Source organism: Cyprinus carpio, unplaced genomic scaffold, assembly GCF_018340385.1.
Source record: "Cyprinus carpio isolate SPL01 unplaced genomic scaffold, ASM1834038v1 S000006624, whole genome shotgun sequence".
Lineage (NCBI taxonomy): Eukaryota > Metazoa > Chordata > Actinopteri > Cypriniformes > Cyprinidae > Cyprinus > Cyprinus carpio.
This window is the reverse complement of record NW_024879256.1, coordinates 154346-181622: the sequence shown is the minus strand read 5'-3', so window position 1 is coordinate 181622 and position 27277 is coordinate 154346. Positions and strand designations below refer to the sequence as shown.

Sequence of the window (27277 nt, the reverse complement as noted above, 5' to 3'; positions counted from 1 at the left end):
GCTATTATACATTAGTATACAACACTTGCCATTTTGTGTGTGACATACAGTGTCAGACACTCAGGGAACAGTCAGTAGGTGTGTCATCTGATGTCTGTGTCCTGACTTAAACCACATGAACACCGCAAAACAACTGATCTGCAGCAGAGTCTATTAAAAAAAGTGTTTCTAGGGAACATGAGCCACTCTTGACTCAGAGCTTTTTTGGCTGTAATTAGACGGTTGAATGAAACAAGAGCGGAGAGACTGGCCTGAGGTTAAGAGCAGGCGCAAGTAATCATAAAATTACAGAGAAAAGACAGAGGGAGAGATGAGAAGCGATGATACAGTTTTTGCCGCACTGACTGGATGTGAATAATAGTGAATCAGAACCAAATTTAGTGGGACAGAGATGAAAATTATATGACAAAGACAAGCAACAAGAAAGTTGGTGAAAGAAAGAAAACAAAATGACTCATCCTAAACACTAAAATAATTTGGGCAAAACTGTAAATCTCAGAAATGAACTTACACACACACACAAACACACACACAAAAAAAGGATCGGGAGGATTTTGGACCACCATCATGAAAACAACAAACGAGGGAAAGAGAATAGAGAAAATAGAAAAGAGATATTTTGATTGTATAAATTGCAGCCTTGGTGAGCATAAAAGTTTTGTTTTTCAAAAAACCCCAAAATATATATAAAAACATACCCTTATATCCATGAGCAAACTCTATAATCAAACACACGCACACCGCAGATGAACTTGTTTGGTGTCTAAACAGCTGTATGTGTGTATGAGAGAGTCAGATTTTCCATGGGGGAGTAACTCCCATTTAACAGAAATTACTTTTAAAGCACACATTTTCACGTTTTCAACATATTTCTCTTATGTTTGAGGAGAAATGTAAAAAATCCTCCTCATACAGTCAAACCTGCAAATACGAACAAGGACTCAACCATATAAAATAAACCAAAAAAGCATGTTGTTCAGTTATATTAACATCAATTCTCTCAAATCAATTAATCAAAACTCTCTTCTTGAACTTAATTTTGATACCAATGCTCTTACGTTTCAAACATGTATGAGTTGCTTTCTCGTGTTAAACATAAAAAAAGATATTTTGAAGATTGCTGGTAATCAAACAGTTGGTAGTTGCCATTGATTTCCATAATAGGAAAAAAAAATACTATGGAAGTCAATGGCAACCACCAACTGTTTGATTACCAGCAATCTTCAAAATATCTTATTTTATGTTCAACATAAGAAAGCAACTCTTACAGGTTTGGAACGACAAGAGGGTGAATAAATGACAGAATTTTCATTTTTGGCTGAACTATCCCTTTAACCAATGCTTCTGGGATTAAGGAAAATTGTTAAAAATCCTCACAGTCAAACCAAATGGCACTACAGTGTCAGGGTCTACATAGTGGATGTCATAGAGTTATGATTGTGTTTTTGTAGTGTAGTTGTACCTTGTCACTGTCTACAGTGTTCTGGGAGGTGCGGGAAGCGATGGAGATTGTGTCCGGCTGGCTGCTGGCATCACCCTGGCTGTCTGCGTCCTCAGTCGTTTCCCTGAAGATTAAATAAGATTAGAAACTTAACTTCTATTGCAATCACATGCACAATCTATAATACCTAGCAACAAGGTCTGGGATTAGAGCTGTGCAATTTTGGAGTAAAGATATATTGATTCTCTCAGTGCAGATTAAAGTAGAACCTGAGCAGAGAAAAAATAAAAATCTGTTTTAAGGGAATGAAGACAGAAGGTGGGTGAGGTCAAATACCTCTTGCTGATGCTGCGCTGTCTGGCTGGGGTTTTGGGAGGGTGTATGGGCTCCTTTAGTGCCCCCTTCAGGTGAATGGTTCGCTCTTGAATCACTTCCCTGATGTTCCGGATCCACTCCTGTTTCACTTCTATACTGGAGGCCTTTGGGTGGATGAGAGGATGGGTAAAAGAGAGCGAAGATGAAAATGCAAGATTGCACGAAATGCACAATCACTCAAGTGAGTAAAATGGCTCAAAGCATGTTCACCAGGGTCAGAATTTAACCAAAACTTAGAGCAGAATTACCCCTAAATATGAGAAACATACCCCAGATATTTAGTATTTAATATGTAATTTGTTAGGATTTTAATTTGAGAACATTTGATCTATTCCTAACTGGGCTGCAATTTACATTTATTTTAGTTTTTTCACAGTTCTCTAAGGACTGAAGACTAAATAATAGGCCTTTGTGCAAATCATCAAATATTTGGCATTTTTATTCATGATAATTATTTTATTAAACGTGGTAGCAGCATTAAAAAAAAACAATTGTTTGAACCCTGTAAAGCCTGACATAAGTAATAATAAATTTAGCAATTATATAATAATTTTAATTTTTTAATAGTCATAATATCAATAATGCATGTTAAAAAGTACCCTCATAAAGGTAATAATATTCATTTCTTACTAGCATTGGCCACTATGTTTCTGCTCTTGGGTTTATCTGACACTGATACACACAGACATACAGAAAAGCACATCTTACCTTGAGAACTGTTTTGTTGTCAGATGTAGGTGTCCGGCCGGCCCATAGAGCAAACTTACACGGATCACCTTCAATGTGTTCGGTGACTCCTAACTCTGATGTCTGTCAAAACACATTTGAATTCACACTACCACTAACGACTTACTAATAAAGTGGGAAAAAAGCACTAAAGACCTCATTTTGTTTACACTTCTTGACAACGTGTCATCCTGGAGCTCCTTACCAGCAGCTTGGTCTTGTAAACATATTTGGTGCGTCCTGACGAGTCTTTCATCTCTTTACTGAAAACGAGAGAGATCTCAAAGAGGAAGAGATGTCGGTCCCGGCCCTTGCGGATCAGAGATTTGGGGTCCCACACCTGGAAGGTGTCCTGTAGGATCAACTCCCCCTGTACGGCCAGGTTCTCATCAAAACCTGAAACCAGAACAACAATTACACAAATAAACAAATGCATAAGTGCAAAAATATTAAAAACTCATCATCGATCTAAAATTCAGATTCTGGCTTTATCAAGCAAAATAAACAAATATAAATATTTAATGATAAATAACTTGTAAGAATAATTTTTAATAATAATTGAAGTGTTAATAATAAATAAAAACAAACAAAATTGTATTTTTCAAATAATATAAAAAAAAAAAATCTGGCAAAATGCATTCTCTCTTTAAAAAACAGTTTGTGAACAAATAAATATCATCTGTTTTCAAGACAGTCATCATTCATAAGAAAATGCTTTAAAAAAGCTATTTGCGACTTAAAGCACTTCTGCACACAGTTCCGTTTTCAGTACAGCTGCCGTGATTATCGCTCACCCTCCAGCATGCTGACGTGCATGGCATCATTAGCACGTTTAGGCACACTGAGCATCACCTCCAAACCCTCCTTTATTTCTCCTTTCCCTTCCTCACAGCATGTCAGCAACTCCTGTTCACGAACACATTTGCACCAACACGCAGAGACACAAACACAACCATTTAGTGCTGCAAACTGATTCACATCAGGTAAAGTCTGAACAAACACACTTCATCTCCACCTTCAGTAAAAGCTGGTATTTGGTGATTCTCTGAACGGGTTTGATCAGGTACGATGAGATTGAATTGGCCAATCCATGTCTCCGCTGTATCTCCTGTGAGAAACAGCATGAAATAACATTGTTATATGATAACAAAAATAGGTTAACCCAGCCTTTTCTGGCCTAAAATGGTATTCAGCTGATCTAGCTGGTCTCCCTTACTAGTCAAACTAGTTTTTAGTTGGTTAGCCAGCTGGAATGTCCTCAAAACAAGTACCCAAAATCCCTTTAAATCCCACCCCCTCCCAAAAGACCTATTTACCACCCTGGGTTATCTGTTTTTTACATCAGTGTATTCACATTTTTAAAAATGTACAACATTCTCAGATTAATTCTGACTAATAATATAAACTGGATTTATTCATTCGGAATGGAGTAGTAAGGGTGGATGACAGCAGCTATCTGGCGCCCCCTGTCTGTTTATTGAGTCATACCTATCATCTCAACCCCATGCCACCCAAACCTCCAAAAGGAACCGAGAGAAAAAAGAGAGCCGACTCACATCAAAGAATCTTCCGGCCTGGCCCTGGATGAGCTGACTGGAGTCAGGTTTGTTTTTGCAGTAGGTGACGTACATATGGAATTTATCAGCCTTCAGTACATGGAAAAAATAAACACATTCACTATTTATGATGTAGGCAACCTCACCAGAGAACCAGAAGCTACTGCTTAAACATTAATTCTTCACAGCTGAATTTATATTTTGGACCTTTCAAGTTTTAAATAATGATTAACAAAATACAGCGTTGGCAAATTTCCTATTTTACAGCCTCGCAGCACACATTGGTTTTTAAATATTCATACGGAGTAAAATGATGATGACTAGTCCATACTGAAATCACAATGTTCTCCAAACAAAGAAAAATTAAAGGAAAAAGACGATGATTCATCTGTATCTCACCCATGTGACAAAACAATGGCCCACATCTTCTGGAAGCTGCTCATAGTTTTCCAGCTCTTTCAGAAAAACGCTGCGAAAACAAACAATGGCAAAACATAACTAGATTTGAACACTTTCTGAAGAAAATATGAGGTTGTTGTTGTTGCTAATGACTAATATTTGGCCATTTTGAGTATATCAGCATGAACATTCTGCCCTGTGTGAGATCAGTGTTACTTCTATACTATTATAGTTAAATTTTATTTTTCAGTTCTCAAGCTTGTTCACATCAAGAATGATAACTATAAAGATTACAATATTAGCGTCCACACCAGTGAACAATATTGTCTGTTTATTCTAAGCGCACGCTCGTCTGCCGCTTTAAATTCTCGAGCTGATAACAGCAGGATGGATTCTGATTGACTGTCAGTTTTTTATCGTTCATCAGCTGGAGAAAAGTCATTTTGAAAGTGATTCTAACGATTTCGTTTCTCTGTCTTTATCGTTATAGTTGTGGTGTGGACTCTGCTATTCTTAATATCGAGAACGATTTTTAGAACAATATCTTTATCGTTATCTTTATAGTTATCTTCCTTGATGTGAACAGGCTTTTTATTTTAATTTTAAGTTTTAGTACATTTGTTATGCGTTTTAGAATTTTTAATTGTTTTATTTATTCATTTTTATTTCATTTATTAATTTTATTTAGTTTTATTAGTTAATATTTATATATAGTATTGGTTTGAGTAAAAGTTTAGAAATATTATTCCTTCATATTTTCATTTTTAAGCTTAAAGTATTTCATCTTTTCATCTGCAATATTTCTATTTTATTTTTGTTTTATTTCAGTTTTAAAGCTTGTTTGAAAACATACTTGTTGTGGAATTCATAAATCTCCTGAATGTTCCCAAAGATCACATGTTCTTTGTTCGCAATTCCAGATGGGATCTCAGCACCGCTTGTCATTTCCCAGAGAAAGGTCTGCACAAATAAATGCACAAGGGAGGTTAGTTCATCCTAAGTTCACAATTCTTTTAAATCAGACAGCATTTCAGGCAAAGTACAGTATGTAACTATGCAACCTTGGATGGATCTTGCAGTCAAAAGCCATGACTGTCTGAGATCAGTAAGAAAACCTCTAGAGCTTCCCTTTGACAGAAGAAACACTCTCACCTCCAAACACTCCTGTAGGTCTCGTACATAAGCTCTTTCTGTCTGGAGCAGCTCAGCCATAATATACCTACAGAGACCAAAACACCCCACTGAAAGCCCAGCAAATTACAGACACTGAAATGCAAAGAACGCCTGAGACAGCATTTCATAACACAAAGCTAATTCCTCAGGAAATGATAAAGATTAAAAAGGATTTCGTGTGAAGACGAAGCTATTGATGCTGTGATTTAGTTTGGGACTATCGGCTTAACCTGCGCACAGGAAGCTGCCACACATTATGAGGATTCTGAGTCATATTTAAAATCTCTCTTATTCATGAACTTAATTTCATCACTCACTCTTTCTTTCTGGCAGATTTCTTCTTTTCCTCATTAACCTCTTGGTCGGGATCGCTGAGGTTGACCTCTGGGTCAGTGTGGGTCAAGCTGGCTGGGATAATGTTACTGCCCTATTGAATACTACCCAAATGAAAAACAAAAAAATGAAATACTAAAAAACTCAAAATTTATTATACGCAAAACTCATTATACCTCAGGATATAAACCTTTATATACAGTATTTTATAAATATACAAGATTTATAAATATATTAAATAATGCACGAAATGAAGAATAAATGCAGGATATATTTCTTTAAAAGGGATGGCTTTTCTCAGCCACTCACCTCAGAACACACTCCTACCGCTCGGTCCAAGCTGCAGCGGTACTGACCCATCCGCATAGAGAAGTCTCTGTACCTTCTGTCCACCGTAGAAACCCACCTCTTGAGCTCGGTCACATGGACATGCCCTTTCTCAACCAGACTACCAGCCAGCTGGATCAACAGCTTTACCTTCTCCTGTGTTTGCTAGAAGAAAATAAATCATTTTATATACATAATATATGTAAGGGAATAGAATTGTACAAAGCTTAGTGATAGACAGATATATTTTTTCACTCTAGATGAAGTCTAAAAGGGCTTTTGGTTGTTTAGTTATGTTTACGGTAATTTCTGAAGTTTTATATGGAAGACTGGTCAGGATATTCTTCATAATAATTCTGCTTGCATGCTCCACAAAAGCATGAAGGTTTAAGACAGCCTGACAGTGAATATATGATGACAAAATTTTTAATAACTGCCCTCACTGACTGAGGTTGTTACCTTTACGGATACACGGAAATCTTCGTACTCTTTTAGTAGTTCCTGAGTTTTTTCGCTGGTATCACCAGGCGATGTGTGTGTGGACAGAAAATATTCTCCTGTCTCCTGTAACCAGTCTATGGCCTGTGTAGAGAGAACAGTTTTAAAAATGTAAAAACAATTTCATGTGTTTATTTACAATCTCATTATTGGATATTTTTAGCATATTTTCTACTGCACAAATAACTGACTAACTGGTTAAATATAAAAGGTTGCTCGGTTGCTGGGTTGAAAAAAAGAAGTGCACTTAATTGTACTGAATGTGCAGTTTTAGTGTATTTCAAATCTAAGAGTACACTTTCCTGACAATGTTTCCACACATGACTGTTTCATAAACACTTAAAAAGTGCAATTTGTGAAGTAAAATTAAAAGTTTTACATTAAAGTACATTTTAAATCATTATGAAGTACTTTAAAGAAGTACATTTATTTTAAATAAATGTATTTAAATAAATATATTTGCTGACAATTTTTTTAATCGCAATGTCATCATTACAAATGTGTAACTACCAATATATTTAAATACATGACATAAAAGTTTCAATAGAAATGACAATAAATATTTTAGTTTACCATAAATGTTTCTCAATACATTTAGCAGTATACTTTACCCTTTTAAAAAACAACAGAATTACATATTAAGTCCTACTTAAGAGGGTCAAAAAATAACTTTTGTTTTTAATTTAAATTTAAACTATAATACATTTTCATTTAACTGCAATTAACATGCAGTTAGGTGTCAGAAAACATAACATTCAGTTCACACTTAAGTATGTTCTTTTAAAGTATATTATTTCTGTAATAAGTTATCTTTTTAAATGTATTCTAAAGTGAAGCTCGTTTTCACAAGGGAAGGCAAAACCAAACCAAACCAAACCACCATCATTATCGAATCCTGAAAAAACAGTGCTTGCAAAAACGCTCTCTCACTCACCTGTTTGGCATGTCGTTCAAACAGAACGTACTGTTGGCATTGATCTAAACGTCTTTTTTTCATAGTCCAGAAATGAAGGACACGATTTTCCCTCTGTAGGAGCTCACTCAGAATGGCTATACATAAGAAGACACAAGACAAGATCAATAAACAATTACAAAACATTCAGGCACAAACACATACAGACAAACATTTTACATTTTTAGACATTACAGACAGATATTTTGCAGGTAAAATGGCTTTAAGTAGTCCTGAACTGACCTTTGACTTGGGACTCAGTGGCTCGATTGTGGGGAGCGACCCCAGGCATGCTCACATTGTTTCGATGGATGTATTTAAGAAAGACCTCCGCATTACGACGTGCTAAAGTACACGCCTGGAACCCGAGAAATGCAACATGTTAAACAACTGTACAGTGACATCATCATTGACCATATTGACAGCAGCTAAAGTTTTAGGAGTGCTGATGTAAGATGGTCAGTGACATTGTTAGACACGCTAATAATTTTGTTCAAGGTTTCTTTCTTTCAAAAGGAATTTTTTTCCATGCGTTGACCCATTTAAACTGACACACATGTGGTCACATATGGCAGTTTTTTAGTTTTTTGCTGTAGATGCATTTTTTTTTAAATATAAAAAGGACAAATTGGTGAGAGAGCTGATGAGCTTCTGTTGCAGGTGTTTGAATCTGTGTGTGTGAGAGCAAGGTGTACCTTGAGAAAGGCTTCTTTCTGCTCCAGGTGTTTGTTGATGAGAGGGCTGACGTGGTCAGTCTCTGCCGTTGAGCCCAATTTATCATGACCCCCGCACCAGTCCTCCTCTCTCCTGTACTCCAGTTCCAGACTCTCCAATACATTACATACCTGCAACAGACATACAGTACGTTACACACAAGTCTCTGTACTGTTAACAATGTTCACAGATATACTGGCAACATAAATAAGAGAATACAATGTAATGACAGTAAAGAGACATGTATAAAATTTCTGCCATTAAAAAAAAATCAATGTAAATAATATTTATTCCAGAATTCATTACAAAAATATCTGATAACAGAGTGCGTTTTCAGTAGATTCTGGAACTGATACTAGGGGGAGCTAACATTTCTGTTAAGGGACAAGAGGGCATGGTTACTGTCCCATAATTAGATTTTTTTTTTAAATAGATAAGACTACTTCCGTTGCAGCACACTTCAGAAACCCTCCACCTTCCCCAGCTCCACCTGTGTAGATCTGCCTCGGGGTGATCATGTATGCTATGGGGGTTATTCATGTTATATGTGCAGCAGCAGTATTTCTTACATGCTCACAGCAGCATGTTGTGGATGTTTTGGAAGTTGCAAGTCTTGGTACTTGCTCTGTCACAGCAGCAGCAGCAGCAGCAGCATAGCAGATCTATTCCGCTAAGACCAAATACATTGTCATGTACATTACCATGACAATCCTTCCGAGATTGTAACTCTATGTACACTGCAAAAGGGTCTTGAAACCCCCCTTTTAAAAAATGAACTACTTAAAAACAGGGCATCTTAAAAATGCAGTGCTCATGGCGTGAGGCACTGAAAAAAAAACATAATATGAACTGCAAATGCATATGTCCAAGTGGTTTAGAACTACTGCTATAAATCAATTCCGCAACTTTGTCATCAGTTCACATTCTCAACCACAATCACAGCCACTAGTGTTTGTGGACAGTGACAGTAACCATCACATAGTCTGTTACAACTCACCTGTTCAGATGTTTTGTAGAAGGCCACAGAGGCATTAACCAGCTTTAATCTGTCCTCCATCTTCAGCATGAGGGTCTGCCAGTGCAGGGCCACGGTCTCAGCGCAGGCCCGGACAGCGTCTGGGTCATAGTGACCCGCCTGCAACATCAGCTCCGCCCTCTGCTGGAGCTGCAGGGCACTCTGGTGGGTGCGCTGCAGGGAGTCGGCATGGAGAAGAGACTGTGGACAGCAGAGAAAAGTGGCTCGCTTTAATTCTTGAGGTGTGCTTAAATTAAGTTTGTTAACTGCCAGTACACAAGGACCACATGAGAGGCGGGTAAGGTCACGGAGGGGCTCCTTAAAGGAGCAATTAAGACACGATCAGTTAGACGTCCTGCCGTTCAAGGCCAAAACAATCAGTGGTGAAGCACAGCCTGATGCTTTCACAAGAGCACATGTTTGATGAATAAAACTAGCAGCCTGATTCACACGTTTATTTTGGCGTACTTGTTTGGTCTTATTTGATGAAAAGTGGTACTTGGCCTGAAAAGTTAGAGAACCGCTGCTGTAGATGATTAAAACATATATTTGGCGGAAGGGAGATTTTGGCAGATACTCAGCGCTGACTTTCTTTGATTTAGAGAGGCTGTCGTTAGTGGAGAATTATACGCAGCAATTTGCTGAATTAAAACTCAGTCCTCATTTCAGGCTAATGTGCTTCTTACTGCTCATAAATTTGCTGAGTAATTGTTTTGCTTTTTTAAATCAACTCTTTTTTAAAATCAGCTGTTTTGTATTCCATCTCTTTGATGAACATAATAAAGAGGGGCTTTACAACCTATAGACCAATTTACCTTCTGTCTATGATAACAGATAACAACAAAAGGGATGATGTTTCTCTGACATTTCACAAAATGTGTTTATAACCCTGCCAAAAATAATTTCCTTATTGCAGATAATGGTGTAAACAAGGTTTAATATTTAATATTAATCTTCATATTACAGCATAATGCAGCCTTAACAAAGCTGCCCCCTGCAGAACCTATTAAGGAGAATGTGTATATGTGTGTACCTCCATGGCAAGCTGAAATTGTTCATGCTCTCTCTGAAGTTGTTCCGCCTCAGATAGGGAACCTGCATTCGTTGTGCTCGCTGTGAGCATGGATTCACCGTTACGGATCCAACCCAGCACCTGCACAGTTCATCAAACACACACACACACACACACACACACACACACACACACCCACACACACACACACACACACACACACACACACACACACACACACACACACAGCGCCATGTGAAAAAACAGGCTACAAAAGTGAAAAATGAAACTCAATGAATTATTTTGGATTAATCTGTTAACATTCAGAGGTATTCATTTACGTTTTGGTGCAGCATCCTCCTTCTTTCCCCATTTTCGGGCAAAATTTGAGAAATGTGCTTTTCCTTGCTGTAACTCAATGTCTCAACACTGTCAGTTACAGAAATAATGTGCCATGTCAAATAATTAATCATTCCAAATCTAGCATTCAACCATAAATCTGGACTTGTATGATGCTTCCAAACTGATTTTCAGCTCCATCTACTGAATTCTCATCACTGTCACTGTTGACAAAAATTACAATAATGTTATTATAAAAATATTATGTACATCAGCATATTAGAATCATTGTTTAAAGCTTCTGAGAATTCAGATTTGCCATCACAAAAATAGATTACATTTTAAAACATATTAAAATAGCTTGCATAATAGTTAACAATATTATAGTTTTTATTGTATTTTTGATCAAATAAATGCAGCCTTGGTGTGCATAAGAGACTAAAAAAATATTTCAGACCGCAAACTTTTGAACAGTAGTTTGTCCAGTACATAAGCATATTAACTACTGCCATTTTTCTCTAATTTACATTAAATTTTTATTCGTGTTCTGAGGTCATTAAATAATGCAGCTGTTTAATAAACATTCTAGTAATCGTCTCTCCTTCATATTAAAGCAAAAATGTTAAAGTTAAAAGTAAAACATTTCATTCTTAAAAATCTGTCAAATGGGCATTAAGGATGCAGAAACATTCTGAGCCGAAGAGATTCCCCCTCCCACGTCATGTAACCCTGCCTACATTTACATTCATTTTCTATCCAAACTGATGTACAAGAAAGTACAAATAGAAACAAGATACAATATAAATAATTAAAGAACTAAGATGAAGCTGAAAAGTCCCGAGGTGACAGCACTCCCAATAAGAAAGCGGTGGCATCTATGAAATAGTGTGAGTGAATTGAGTTATTCATTTTTCTGAAATGCAGGGCTGCAGTCTGCACCCCCGCACTGCTCTGGATATGAGCGACAGTGTGTGTGTGTGTGTGTGTGTGTGCTCAAAGTGTCAAAGATAAAAGCAATTAGCTGGGCACTTGTACTCAAGGCTAATGGCATCAGTCAGAATCTTGGATGGAAGCAGAGCACAAGCTTTTTACCTGAATCTAAAAGTCAGGCGTTCCTCACAACATGTTGATGAGTGTATCTTAGGGGTCTCTAAATCTGACCATGAGCTGAGATGTAGCAATTGATTTTACACACACACCTGTTTGACCTCGGCCTGCAGGTGTCGTAGCTGAAGGCACTGCTCCAGACGTTTGTGTGTGTGTTCTGCGCTCACTTCCAGCTCATGCTGTTTTTCAGTCAAGAACTCCAGCAGCTCTTGAACTTTTGCCGCCAAGTCAACATCTTTTTCTCCAGTGATTTCCATACCTGAAAAACATACGCAGATTTTAAAAATAAATATCAGCAGCATATACACATTGACACATATACGCCTACGGCAGATAAAATATATCAATCTAAGAACCATATACAAACAAATGATGCCGTTTTCATGAAATATCATGCTGTACAAATCTTTGACAACCTGAAAGTGTCCAAATGCTGTTTGTCTTCTGCATGAACAGTATATAATCATTTAATTTGATCATAACCTAATTCTATCAACTTCTTTTCATGAAATGTTTTACTTGCAAAAGTGCTATACTTGTCCAATATTTCTTTTACAGATGATTTAGTGATACTGGTACTAGATACACATCAATCAGCACCATGTCCTAATTTCAGAGATTAGCCCCGTTTGTAAAATACTAATGAACAAACACATAAAAGTAGGCATGCAATTTAAACCTGTTGTAATTTCTGTGCCACTAGTATCAGAAAATAAAATGACAAAACAATTATAGATTTCAAACAGGTTTCCTCTGTTGGCCATGTCTTAGTCAAACAGTCTCAAGTAAGTCTTGAAAGACCATTGATTGAGCTGTCGGGACACTCAACCAATCAAATATTTCTGCCAAAGAGATGTAGTGTTTACACTGTTTTGGCAGATTAAACCAACAAATAAATATAGTTGAACTTGGTATACACTACCATTTAAAAATGTGGAAAAAAAGATTCATGTTTCATGTTTTTGAAAGAAATGAGATGGAACGCCTACATTTGATCAAAAATGCAGTAATATTGAGATATATTATTACAAATTTAAACAACTGTTTTCTATTTTAATATATTTCAAAATGTAATTTATGCAAAGCTAGATTTTCAGCATCATTACTCCATCTTCAGTGTCACATGATCCTTCAGAAATCATTTTAATATGCAGATTTACTGCTCAAGTATCATCATTTATGGTTGGTGCTCAATTAATAAAGGTTCTTATTATTATCAGTATTAAAAATAATGACAGTTTTTGCGGTTTAATATTTTTATTGAAACCATTATACGTTTTTTTTTCAGGAATCTTTGATGAATTTAAAAGTTCGCTGAATAACATTTATTTGAAATATAAATATTTTGTAATATTATAAAAGTCTTTACTGTCACTTTTGATTAATTTAATGCATCCTTGCTGAATAAAAGTATTATTTTCTTTCTTTTCTTTTTTTTAATCTTATAATCCAAACTTTTGAATGGTAGTGTTATCATGGTTTCCTTAAAAATCTAAAGGGTAAAAAATATATAACATTTATAATTTATTTATATATTATTATAAGTTATTTATAATTTATATTAATAAGAAATTTTATATATACATATTAGAATGATTTCTGAAGGATCATATGACACTGAAGACTGGAGTAATGATGCTGAAAATTGAGCTTTGCTTCACAGGAATAAATTACATTTTAAAAATATATTAAAAACAGTTATTTTAAATTGTGATAATATTCCACAATCAAACTGTTTCTCCTCTAATCAAATAAATGCAGCCTTGGTCAGCATTAGCGACAGAATTATTCCAAACTTTTATCTCTGTATATCATTATGTGATACATCAAAAGAATTACACATTTTACATATAAGTTTTAGTTTAAGGTTATGATCAGATAAACTAAAACTGTTTCAGATGACTATAGATTATTGCAGTGAGTTTTCTCTCCTCTGTCCAGCAGGGGTTGCTGTGCTGTGAACCTCCTCTGACGGTCTTCTGTCGGCTTTGATCTCAGTGAGCAGTTATGATGGCATGTGAGCGGGGAACATGTCAGACAGGTGAGCTAGATCCATCATACGTGCCTTCACAGGTCTATAACTGCATTAACACATGACAGACAACCAGCGTTCCAGAGACAGAGACTCTATGCAGGTACAACACAGGCCATTTTCTTCTACTGACCCTTACATCAGCCCACTTCCTCAGCTACCTGTCTCCAGTACAGCCTCACAGTGGGCCGCAGGAGTCGGTTCCAATGGGAACGTGATGCGTTAGTGACAGGATGGCCTCTGCAGTATCCCAAGCTTCCAAGGCAACCCCAAAGTGACGAGCGAAGGCCCCATCACCATGGAAACCTCAGTATATGGGATGTAAAGGGGTGGGTTTCCATAGCAACCTCACCCCTGCATGCAGAGTTAATAGTATGGAGCTCCGTCTTCTCCCTCTGCTCCTTCCAATCCATTTCACCTTCACTGGCTGTCATGCACACATTTTCCATCCTTATCTTTCCCACCCAATTCTCCGCTTCTCTCTCTTCTTCTTTCATCACACGTATCTAAGACAGCCCATAATGTGGGTAGCAGGATTTTGCTGTTGTGTCCATGGTAACTGTCAATAAAATGCATCAGAGCACGGAGGAGTGAAGCGATGACTGATTCACACTCTTTTATCTCTCCACCGAACACTAACTCATCATCAGTCCTGCGTTCTTTTCATCTCTCACTGGACACTACAGCAGACATTAGCAAGCCGTCTTACTGACCCAATAAACAGAAGAATTAAAAACGTTGTTAAGTCAGATGTTGGATGTTGAATGTTCACATTAAACCCAACAAGATGAAATTTGAAGGGTTAGTTGGTAAAAAAATAAATGATGTTTTCATCACATGTGTGAGAGACATGGCACTTATTTTAAAAGAGAAGCACACTGGCATTTGCACAAATAAAAATGGACGGAGAAAAAAGAACAGCAAAGAAATTAAATTAAATATACATCTTAAATACAGTATATATTATAAATATTAATTTAATTATTTATTATAACAAGATATAGTTTAATAGCTATGTTTTTGAGATCAAATCTTTGCATAGCTATGACACTGGCATCTAACAATGCCTTGGGAAATTTTTTTTTTTTTTAAATAAACCATATACATAAACTCAAACAAACAGTAAATAAAACAGTTACTGAATAAGCATGTGCCCTACTGTGTTTTAAACTCCTGAAACATTGGTGTCGCATATTTTAGAGCAGTAAATGCAATTTGGGAAAGAAATCAATCAAAATTGTGTGTGTGAAAGTATTCAGATGTAACCCCTGTTGTAATTGTTAACATTTTCCTTAGTAACTGTAATTTAAAGGGTTAGTTCACCCAAAAATGAAAATTTGCCCATGAATTACTCACACTCAAGGTATCCAGTGTGTATATTACTTTCTTCTTTCAGACGAATCCAATCTGAGTTATATTAAAATAGTCTTTGATCTTCCAAGCTGTTTAATGGTAGTCAGCGGGTGTTGTAGTTCATCAGTCCAAAAGACGTGAAATAAAGCGCATCCATCCATAATAAAAAGTTCCTCATACAGCTCCGGGGGGTGAACAAAGGCCTCCTGTAGCGAATCAATGCATTTTTGTAAGAAAACTATCTATATTCAAAACGTAATAATCACTTTAATCTAGCTTGCGCCAACAGTTGTACACGGAAGCAGCTCCGGGCTGATGACATATGAGGTGGCGTTGCGCATGCACTGGTAAGTCTCGTGAAAACCAACATCTGTACATTTTTTGTACTTGTAATTCGTGACCGTTGTTTTGTTTTGAGTTCTCTGCTGCACTTCCGCGTTTGTCACTTCTGAGCAGCGCATGCGCAATGGCGACCTCATATGTCATCCGCCTGGAGCTGCTTCCGTTTACAACTGTTGGCACAAGCTAGATTAAAGTGATTATTACGTTTTGAATATGGATATTTTTCTTACAAAAACGCATTGATTCGCTACAGGAGACCTTTGTTCACCCCCCGGAACCATGTGAGGCACTTTTTATTATGGATGGATGCACTTTATTTCACTTCTTTTGGACTGATGCACTGCAACACTCACTGACTGCCATTAAGCAGCTTGGAAGATCAAAGACAATTTTTTAATATAACGACAAGTGGATTTGTCTGAAAGAAGAAAGTCATATACACCTAGGATGCCTTGAGGGTGAGTAAACCATGGGCTAATTTTCATTTTGTGGGTGAACTAACCCTTTAATGACACATTTTCTTACCCAGTAACCGTAACAGATTAGTTACATTTATTTTGTAATTAAATTAAATAATTCCACTACAGGTAACTGATTACTCCCCAACACTGCTGAAATTACATGAAGGTGAGTAGATGAAGAAATAATTTAAAGTTTTGGGTGAACAATTTTTTTAAAACCTTTTTAAAACCCATTATTAATGCAATTGTAATTGCAGTGTAAATGCATTCATGCCACCAGTTGCAATAAACAGTCTGTCAATACATCTAAGTTCATTAGATTAAATTATTTTTTTTTGACTAAAATGATAAGCTAAATAGAAATATTAAACAAAAACTACGATAAACTATGATATCAACATGCTTCACCAAATTCACGTTTGTGGAAATCCACAGGAAATGCAACTCAGTAATCCACACTTATAGTGAACAGACAGAACAGAACACATGGACGCTGTGAAAGTCACAAAAGAACATCTTCTGTGTGAAGGGCCTTTTGTCTACCGCCAACAAATATGGATTGCTGTGGACTGTATGCTAGTGATAGGCTTATGTTTAATTACATGGAAATAATGTCTATTATTATGTCATGTGATGTCTATTCAATAGTTTTCCACAACCTGCCACAGGAATGTCTTTACATTATCCATGAATATTGATATATGTGATTAATTCCTAATCATTTGAGTCATGAATCATTTAATTCACTTCATAAAAATGTATCTCATTGTCATGGAACCTGCTTCTGATCAAGCACCCTGATTATATCAGGGTTTGTTGGAGGAAAATTATTCCACACTGCTCAAAGATTCCATGACCCCGACAAATGCGAAATGAACATCGGGAAAAACCAAGCGTGAAAGCAAACACCAATAGTGATACCACACAGCAACAACTGCCAACAAACAGCAAAATCATTAACACACTGATTCAGCAGAACCCTACAACTGTAGTATGAAACTATTACTCTCTCTCGCACTCTTCCTGTGTCCTTTACTCTGTCTCTATATCTCCTCACCTGAAGCCTGGACCTCCATGATGTACTGGTGAAGATCCTGTCCCTGCTGTATAACCTCATAGGTCATGTTGTTCATGGCGAGTTTGCGCTCAGTGTGTCTGTGTAATCTCTGTTCAGCCAGCGTAAGTTCTTCTGTGTTGAAATCAGTTGCTTGTCGAATCAGATCCTGTTTCCATGCATCCAGCTCACCCATAACCTAAGAAACAGATGCATATATTACCAGTTTTCACACATATAAGTAAAATAAACTAAATCTTTGCAATATAATTAAAAAAGGATGCAAAAAGCACCATTAAAGTAACATAAAAGTAGTTTGAATCTATATGATTCATGGTGTGTGAGATCAGTAACCAGAATTTAGGTCACTTATTGCCAGAAATCTTGACATCCATGATGCCCAAATCTGTGAACAAATCATTCTTTTGAGTTGGATCTTTTCAATGATTTGCTCATAAATCAGACCGATCCAGTTCAACTCATTCATTCAACAATCTGGTTTCAGTGCTCACTGGAGCAGTGCTGTTATCAGTAAATAAAACTAAAAGGTTTTAAGTATAAAATAAATAAAATAAAATAAAACTAATAAAAGTCAAAGAAGAAATGCTGCCTTAACAGCTAACTGAAATAAATGTAAGTGACTGTAAAGTACTAAAATTACTGAAACTAAGATTGAAATGAAAATATACTGAAGCTAAACAGAAATATGACAAACTTGAAAAGTAATAAAAATGACAAAAGCACATTACAGAATTATTAAAACATAAACTAAAATTAAAATGAAAACTAAAAATATACAAATAAAACCAAATACAAAATATCATTATTAAAGGGTTAGTTCAGCCGAAAATGAAAATTATGTCATTAATTGACTCACCCTCATGTCGTTCCAAACCCGTGAGACCTCCGTTCATCTTCGGAACACAGTTTAAGATATTTTAGATTTAGTCCGAGAGCTTTCAGTCCCTCCATTGAGAATGTATGTACGGTATACTGTCCACGTCCAGAAAGTAATAAAAACATCTTCAAAGTAGTCCATGTGACATCAGAGGGTCCGTTAGATTTTTCTGAAGCATCGAAAATACATTTTGGTCCAAAAATAGCAAAAACTACGACTTTATTCAGCGTTGTCTTGTCTTCCGTGTCTGTTATGAGCGCGTTCACAGCACTGCAGTTTAGTGATATCCGGTTCGCGAACGAATCACTCGATGTAACCGGATCTTCTTGAACCAGTTCACCAAAACGAACTGAATCATTTGAAACGGTTCGCGTCAACAATAAGCATTAATCCACAAATGACTTAAGCTGTTAACTTTTTTAACATGGCTGACACTCCCTCTGAGTTCAAATAAACCAATATCCCGGAGTAATTCATTTACTCAAACAGTACACGGACTGAACTGCTGTGAAGAGAGAACTGAAGATGAACACGAGCCGAGCCAGATAACGAACGAAACATTGACTCGTTCTCGAGTCAAGAACCGTTTCTGTCGGACGCGTCCGGTTCGAGAACCGAGGAGCTGATACTGCACATGCGTGATTCAGACTGACACACAGCGCGTCTGAACCGAACTGGTTCTTTTGATGATTGATTCTGAACTGATTCTGTGCTAATGTTATGAGCGCAGGTAAAACCGAAGGCTTGAATCAAGGGCAATCATCGCCAATGAAGTCATTACGTCCAGCTCAGAACTTCCCATCACTACTTTTCTTCAACCGGTTTATTGAATCGAACTGTCTGAAAGAACCGGTTCGCGGAAAAGAACCGAACTTCCCATCACTACTGGTGATCCAAAAACCAATGCAAACCGGTTCTTGACTCGAGAACGAGTCAATGTTTCGTTCATTATCTGGCTCGGTCATCAGTTCAGTCAGTGTACTGTTTGAGTAAATGAATTACTCCGGGATATTAGTTTATTTGAACTCAGAGGGAGTGTCAGCCATGTTAAAAAAGTTAACAGCTTAAGTCATTTGTGGATTAATGCTTATTGTAGACGCGAACCGTTTCAAAATGATTCAGTTCGATTTGGTAAACTGGTTCAAGAAGATCCGGTTACATCGAGTGATTCGTTCGCGAACCGGATATCACTAAACTGCAGTGCTGTGAACGCGCTCATAACAGACACGGAAGACAAGACAACGCTAAATAAAGTCGTAGTTTTTGCTATTTTTGGACCAAAATGTATTTTCGATGCTTCAGAAAATTCTAACGGACCCTCTGATGTCACATGGACTACTTTGATGATGTTTTTATTACCTTTCTGGACGTGGACAGTATACCGTACATACATTCTCAATGGAGGGACAGAAAGCTCTCGGACTAAATCTAAAATATCTTAAAACTGTGTTCCGAAGATGAACGGAGGTCTCACGGGTTTGGAACGACATGAGGGTGAGTCATTAATGACATAATTTTCATTTTTGGGTGAACTATCCCTTTAATAAATAATAGTATATAAATAATAGTAAAATAACTGCACTGGAGGCAAGGATAATCAGTGGATAAAAACCTAAATGTTGGAAACATGTATGGCTTCAGAAGACTTGAAATACAGTGTACAAGTCATACAGACCACTTATTATATGCAGTTTTATTTATTTATTTATTTTTTTAAGTTTGACAGCAGTCGTCTTAATTGACTTTCATCATATTGAAAAGAGCAGGCAGGATATTCTTTAAAAATTCTCATCTGGAGTTCCACAGAAGAACGAAGGCCACTCAGATGATGACAGAATTTGGGGATGAACTATGAGATAAAGTGTATACAGTAAAACAAACAACGCTACTCAAAACATTACATTTTACATAATACACAAACATGCAGATATGCAAACACAGACGGCACAGAAGCACATCTGTTCAAATAAAGTTATGCTGATAATGGGTTCAGGCCATCCAACACACAAAAACACACACACCTCCAAGGCATACTGTTCAAAGATACGGAGCTGCAGGAAGATGTCCAGTTTGATCCTGCGCTCGTGGAAAATCTCCTCCATATGAGCCTGAGCCTCATCCAACTGCTGAAGAACGCCCTCGATATGAGCCACAGAGCTGGCATGAGGCAGCTTATTACAGGCCAACGCTGAGTCCCTGTTTGAACGAACACAAACCCACGCCAACACATCCAAGAGCAAATCAATATCAATAGAGGCCACGTTAATTCAGAACCAGTATATCAGCATGACATAACATGAAAGCACTTGTTCAGAACTAATCTGAAAAGAATATTATTAAAATTGATCTGCAAACTGAAAATGGTTGGAGCTGCTGTGGCTTTATGGTTAACAGATTTGGATCTAAATCCTGTTCTTCACTAGTTTTTTACGTTTTCAAGTATCATATTAGGAAGAAATTGGTAACTTCTGGAATGAAAGATGTGAAAATAGTTGGTTTATGCTCAGTGGTGGACAGTAATCCAAGTATTTTTTGCTTTGTAACTGTATTTTTCAAGTATCTGTACTTTATCAGAATTTTTTATTTTGAGAAATTTCCACTTTTACTTCACTACATTGCAAAGCATCATTTTGTACATTTTACTCCACTACATTTCTTAAAAATATGTCAAAACGTGAGAAATTGTCTCCTGCTCCGAGACCTGATAGCAGTGTGCAATTTATGAACAAGCTGATTCTTTTCAATGAAACTGTTCAATCTTTTCGCAAATCGCATTGAAAGATTTGTACGCCAATTGAGCTGATCGGATTGCAGCTGTTCTTGAGTCGACAGCTCACTGATTCAATTGATGTAGTCAGAGTGAATCTCTACTTAAAAATTCAGTAAATTCACAAGTCTGACTCAAAATGAGCCAGGAATGTGAGACCATCAGAGCATCAGAGTATATGTGCATACTAATAGCACAAAAAATAAGTTAACAATGCCGAATTTAAGGATTTATTATGTCTGTTATATACTGTATGAAATACTTGAATGCAAACATGTCCATATTTGTGTACCACCATCTCAGTGGGTTAGGTTTTATGCAAAAATAACACATTCTTCTTTTAATGTTATACATTTTGTCCTATGTGGCATCTGCTTGTATTGTTCTTCAACACACTTTTTTCACTCAGTTAAGTAGGCTATCAGCAACCTAAATTGATATTTAATATATTTAATGTTTTGATAGTGTATAACAAGCCCACCTCCCCAGGTATTCTGAGCAGTAGGATTATATAAAATATATACTATAAAATTATTAAATAAAAATACAGAAGTAAAAATTCAATTACAAAATAAACAAAACAATTACTTTAATACTATTTAATATTATAAGTATATTAAAAAATGTATGTACTTTTACTAAAGTAAAATTCAAAAGGCATATTTATTACTTTTACTATTTCATAAGGGTAGGTACTCAAGTAAGGGTACTCAAATACTTCACCACTGGTTATGATGAAATACTGTACAATAGGAGTGTGCTGTAAACCTCACCGCAGATGCTGAATGAGCTCCTCTCCTTCTTTGATGACATTGAGTATGGCATCCAGAGTGCTGCTCTGCTGCTGCTGAAACAGTCTGATCAGCTCCTGAACAGCATCCACAGACTCAGAGTTCACCACTGGCTCCACAAGAGTCTTCTGCAAGTCCTCCATCCACGACCACAGCTACAGACAGACAGAACAGAATGACCAATTTTTGGACGAGACATTATATTTCCACTCCTCTGTTTGTGGTCAGATCATTTCAAACTGAAAGTTTTCAGTCCAAGCGTCCAGGAAGCAAATGCATTCAAGCAGTCAGTTAAAAACAGCGCTAATGCTGAAAAGCCCAGCTGATTACATCAGAGATGGTGGAGAGAATAGTTACTCACGTCCAGCTTTTAGTACATTATTAATTTCAGTGTGTATTTGGCTTCAAAGCATGATCTCTCTCATATGCTGTTTCAGAGCAGCCCAAGCAGTTTCTTATCATGCTGTGTGAAATACATACTGAACAGTAGCTCAAAACACCCAACCACTGCATGAGCATGATACAGAAACTACATCTCTCGGCTGGATAAATCAAACCATTGTTGCACTAGTAAAGTTTTGATGCATGACGATGGTAATCAAGGTAAAGACAATTACAGTAACATACAGGAGTCATACATTAGGCATGCAAGATTCCATTATTATTGATATGCAAACAAATCTGACGCACACTGATTGCTGTAACATCATATTTTGCATGAACACATTTCAAGATATTTGTGTAGTTGCCAAAATTTTTTTTTTTTTTTTTTTATGGATGCTGGCTAAAAAGTGTGTTTAATGTGAGGGTCAATGGTTTAGTAATTCTGAATGGATCCATATAGTAACAGCTGCCAAATTGTGTTCTGGGTACTTGTTAGAGCATTGCTTGGTTGTTGGAAGGCAATTGCCAGGGTGTCACTTTGGGGTTGATAGGGTGTTGCTAGTTGATTGATAGGCGGTTGCTAATGTGTTCTGGTTCTAGTTTCTAGATCATTGTTGGGGGTCACTAGGGTGTTGCTAGAGTCTTCTAGGACGTTTTTTGGAATGTTGCAAGAGTGCTGAAAAGATTTCTCTTCTTCTTTACATTTAAAAATACTGGTCTAATAAGAGGTTGTTTAAACAGAATCTCATTATGTTGTCGTTGTCCATTCAGTTTAGTTTTTAATTTGTGCTGTCAGTCAGTAAGTGGAGTTAAGAGCTACTAACAAAATCTCTCACGCATGAACAGAGATCAGTCAAAACTGTTAGAACTATTTGAGAAGCTCTGTTTACTGTGTGTGTGTGTGTGCAATACCTCTTTAGTGTGGGTGTGAAAAGACACTGAGATATCCAGCAGTAGTTTCCTCTGCTCCACCCTCCGTACAAACTCCTGAACTCTGACCTCCAGTTGATGGGCGGCAGCGTAAATCTCTTCTGGATCACACTCTCCCGTCTGAGCCAGCTGCTCCGCTGCCTCCAAGAGCTTATCCGCATTAGTATAAGTGTTCTGGAGCGAAAGAGAGAGAAAGCGAGTGAGAGAGAGTAGTACATTAAAACCTTCTTCCTTGAATATTAACAGGAAACTCAATAGTATGATGAATGATATCACTGCTACTGCTCATTTGCTCCTCTCTCATCAAACAAAAAATACACACTCAAGCACAACATAAACTGATTTGGTTCCAACCTGTGCCACCTCCTGGAAGTCATCGTGCCGTTTTTGTAGTGCTCTTGCCCTGTGTACAGACTTCCCAACTCCTGTGTGCTTACTGAGGAATACCTCGCCATGGTTTTCAATCCAGTCCAAGACCTGCACACACACACATACATAAACACTGGATAGTCTATTTCAAATTTAAAGGAATATTGCGGATTAACAGTTATAAACTGCATGATCATCACTAAAATCAACAATAATAATTATATTTGAATGCAATAAATAAATAAAAATTTAATTTGGCAGCATGTTTAGCTGGACTTCTGGCGTCCCATACTCTGAATTTGTGCTCTGCATTTAAGTAGTGAGCACACACACACACCGTGAACACACACCCGGAGCAGTGGGCAGCCAATGCTGCGGCACCAGTTAGGGGTTCGGTGCCTTACTCAAGCATCTCACCTCAGTCGTGGTATTGAAGGTGGAGAGAATGCTGGTTATTCACTCCCCCCACCAACAATTCCTACTGGTACCGAGACTCGAACCTGTGACCTTTGGGTTACAAGTCCGACTCTCTAACCATTAGGCCATGACTGCTCTAAAGTGTTATGACTATGCTAAAATTTTTCTTATTTGTGATGTTTCTTTCCTATATAAAAAAAATACACATCCTAAGAGCAAGTCAGAGCTTAAACATTTAGTTGGAAAGAGGCTCAGGGGATTTTTGAAGGTTCAGCAAACTTTGTCAGTTAGAAGTCAAAGTTCTTTAGTTCACTGCACAAGCTCAGTGCTCATGTAGGCCTCGTTTCTGTCTAAAGAGGTCCTGGAAAGGATCCAGTCACATCAAAGAAACAACACAGTCCTGACAGAGAACCGGTGAAGGTACAATAAAAAGCCCCTGAAGGCGACGGCCTCAGGAAGTAGAGTGTATTGTTGGAGGTATTTGCCAAGGACAATACTGCCGTCCCTCGAGGACACTGAGGCAACTTCAGTCAACTCTATGAGTCAGAGTCCATGTCACATCCTTGTCACTTCTTCTAATGCTCTCTGCACTTGATATTTGTTCTGCCGTAGGAGAAACATCGTTACATGCAAAGATCTAAAAACAGCTGCTGAAAGGTTGAGAGGCTGGGGTCACATTCGTCAGATATTAAATTCTGTGGGTATACTGTGTGTGAGTGCATGCATGTTTGTGCACTGCATGCATATCTGAGTGGTTCTACACATGATTTACATGTATTTACCTGCTGCACATCTTGTTGAAACACACACAGCTGAAGTCTCTGGTGCAGTCGGAGCTTGCGGTGTTGCAAGAGACCCTCCAGTCTGCGATACTGATGAACCACCTCATGGACCCCCTCCAGAACCCCCCTCACCGCCTGACTGTAGTCGGCCCCTGCCGTCAGAGACCCCGAGTCAGCCGGAGGCTGAGGCCTCTGCAACACATCCAGTAGTGTCTTTCCTTTCTGACTGACCTGCAATCAGAAATATTACATCCGATAGTCAGTGGTGGACAACAACAAATCATTTACTACATTTCACAAACAAATATTATTTCGAACTAAAGAAATTGAGACAAGACACATTAAACAAGTTCAGTTTCTGAAAAACTCTTTTGGTTCTTTTCAATGAATAACTTCACAAATTACACTGAGTGATTCATTTGTGAATGGGAAAGATCCAGCTGCAGCTGTTCTTGAGTCAACTCACTGATTCAGTGAATCATTAGGAGCGAGTCTCTGGTTAACAACTCAGTCAATCGGTCATGTCTGACTCAAAATTAGTCGAGAACCAGAAGAAATACGACACTCAGAGCTCAAGTGTGCAAAAGATTTGACTAATGGAACATACAGTAAGTTGCTATTTTATAGTAAGTTGCCAGTTTATAGTATTGTTTATTGTTATACAGTTATACAGTACATGACAGCCATTTGTTTGTGAACTAAATGTTTTAAAGAAATAGCTCACCCAAAAATTTTAATTTGATGAAAATTGACTTTCCCATTACAAGTGAAAAGTTGTGTGTCTGCAAGGTTTAAGATTACGGTTTAATGATAAAAGGTCCTAATGGTGGATTTGTTTCATACAAACATGCAGCATTTCACTTCACAATATGTTAATTCATGTACCGGAGTCTTGTGATTTACTTGTTTACTATTGTGATGTTTTTATCAGCTGTTTGGACTCTCATTCTGACGGCACCCATTCACTACACAGGATTCATTAGTGAGCAAGTGATGTAAAAGTTCTCCAAATCTCCAACACAAAGCTTTGTAGGCTACATTTCATGTTTAAAAAGTGTACTAAATAAAGCAGATCCTCAAAGCCTCACCTCTGTATATGCTGCGGTGACCTGCTCGTACAGATTCTGGTGGTTGTGAATGGCCATCTCAAGTTCTTGCGTTGCTGTCGGCAAGCCGCCCTCACCGCATGACTTCACCCATCCCTCCATGCTGGAAAGAAACTAACAGAGAGAACACCCTCTTAAACTTTATAGCATAAAAGGTCCTTGTAATAAAACCAGAGAGGACAGAGGTGCACAGTTGTACACACTCATTAAAAACAAGCTCAGACATAATTAAACAGAGTTGCTGAGGATCATACAAATTGGGATCATAAATCAAAGGCATGAAGAAGCTATGTGTGCACATTTCGACAAAGGAGTTATTAATGAAGAAACAGACTGAAACTGACAGTGGAGCATAAAGTACAGTTGCATATAAAAGAAATTCAGAATTATTAAAAAAATGGATCAAATGAATCAAGGAACCAAACTAGTTGGGAAATATAACATCAAAAAAAGTAAACAGTACTTACGGGCAGCTGTTATGGTGAGGTGCTAAATCTGATTAAATAATTACTTTTCTTGGTAGTCTAATGCAGTCATAGTATGAATCAGATATATTAAATCATATTTTTCACTTTAGTAAAACCACATGAAGCACTTTTTAGGTAACCTCCCAAAACAGTTTTACAGCGTAGAAATACTCAGGGTAAAATAGTTACACTGGGGGTGTAAAATTGAAATGATTCATCACAATGCATCAATCTGACAATAAAAATTTAATGCATTCATTAAATCATACACACTGATTACAATATTACAATATAAATTGTAATGAAATGTACCAAAATAACTGAATCAATCTTAATCGAATTAAACTGAGGCCAAATTTCTTCAGACTAAATTGTTGACTTCACATTGTTAATAACGAATAATAATCACATTCTTGTCTGAGCAATTTTTTTGCACCACTAGACATAGTGTAAAATAAAACTAAATAATAAAAAAATAAATAAAACATTAATATTACATTTATTAAAATATATCATTTATATAAATGTAAATTAGAATAAAATGAATTAAAAGTAATAACATTAAATGAAATTAAAATGACCACCATTACATTTAAAAAAAAAAAAACTTACTTTAAACTGAAATCTTTTCATTTAATGAAACAGAACCCATAAACACAAAATTTACATTTTATATTATTTTCATTTTTCAAATTGCTCCTTCCCTATTGAAAAAAACCAGCAAAATCATAATTTCTTGTTTCAAAAGAAAAAATGATAATGGCCAAAAAATATCACATATAGTGGAAAATGTCACTCATGACAAAGGCTCCAAATGATAAATAGACAATGCAATAGATTTCAATATTTCTAAAAACAATTCATGTGTCAAAAAAGGTTTTACCTGTTCAGACTTTTGGTGGAACACAGAGGACATGGCCAAGATGGCACTGCGCTCCTCCAGCGCCGAAGCAAAGCTCTTCCAGTCCTGATCCAGCTGACCAGAGATCTGCTGTATCTGAGCGGCAGCATAATGACCCGCCTCACAGAGCCGCGTCGCCACCGAGACAATACGCGAAATATTGACATACGCATTCTGAAAAGAGAGAAACAGGATGGCAGAAGATGATCCCATTAAATTATCAACAAGAACACACAAAAGCTGTCCAATTTTGTCC

The 27277-nt window shown here is 37.1% G+C and overlaps 1 protein-coding gene across 1 annotated transcript in view; it reads right to left on the bottom strand.

The window, feature by feature from the left end:
- Positions 1-1408: 1408 nt before the first annotated feature.
- LOC109065481 (kalirin-like) overlaps positions 1409-27277 on the bottom strand; it is a 43233-nt gene continuing 17364 nt past the window's right edge. Inside the window, exons 7-33 of the mRNA XM_042754950.1 lie at positions 27004-27195; positions 25636-25767; positions 24548-24778; positions 23334-23456; positions 22962-23153; positions 21648-21820; positions 20129-20303; positions 17213-17408; positions 12060-12226; positions 10543-10662; positions 9492-9710; positions 8476-8625; positions 8024-8138; positions 7763-7878; positions 6790-6912; positions 6313-6495; positions 5988-6097; positions 5650-5716; positions 5351-5457; positions 4498-4567; positions 4099-4188; positions 3558-3650; positions 3337-3448; positions 2748-2938; positions 2525-2626; positions 1778-1920; positions 1409-1565 (exon numbers count right to left, since the gene is read on the bottom strand). Coding sequence (XP_042610884.1) covers positions 1424-1565; positions 1778-1920; positions 2525-2626; positions 2748-2938; positions 3337-3448; positions 3558-3650; positions 4099-4188; positions 4498-4567; positions 5351-5457; positions 5650-5716; positions 5988-6097; positions 6313-6495; positions 6790-6912; positions 7763-7878; positions 8024-8138; positions 8476-8625; positions 9492-9710; positions 10543-10662; positions 12060-12226; positions 17213-17408; positions 20129-20303; positions 21648-21820; positions 22962-23153; positions 23334-23456; positions 24548-24778; positions 25636-25767; positions 27004-27195 — 3834 coding nt within the window. The 3' untranslated portion in view covers positions 1409-1423. The remainder of the gene's footprint in view (positions 1566-1777; positions 1921-2524; positions 2627-2747; positions 2939-3336; positions 3449-3557; positions 3651-4098; positions 4189-4497; positions 4568-5350; positions 5458-5649; positions 5717-5987; positions 6098-6312; positions 6496-6789; positions 6913-7762; positions 7879-8023; positions 8139-8475; positions 8626-9491; positions 9711-10542; positions 10663-12059; positions 12227-17212; positions 17409-20128; positions 20304-21647; positions 21821-22961; positions 23154-23333; positions 23457-24547; positions 24779-25635; positions 25768-27003; positions 27196-27277) is intronic.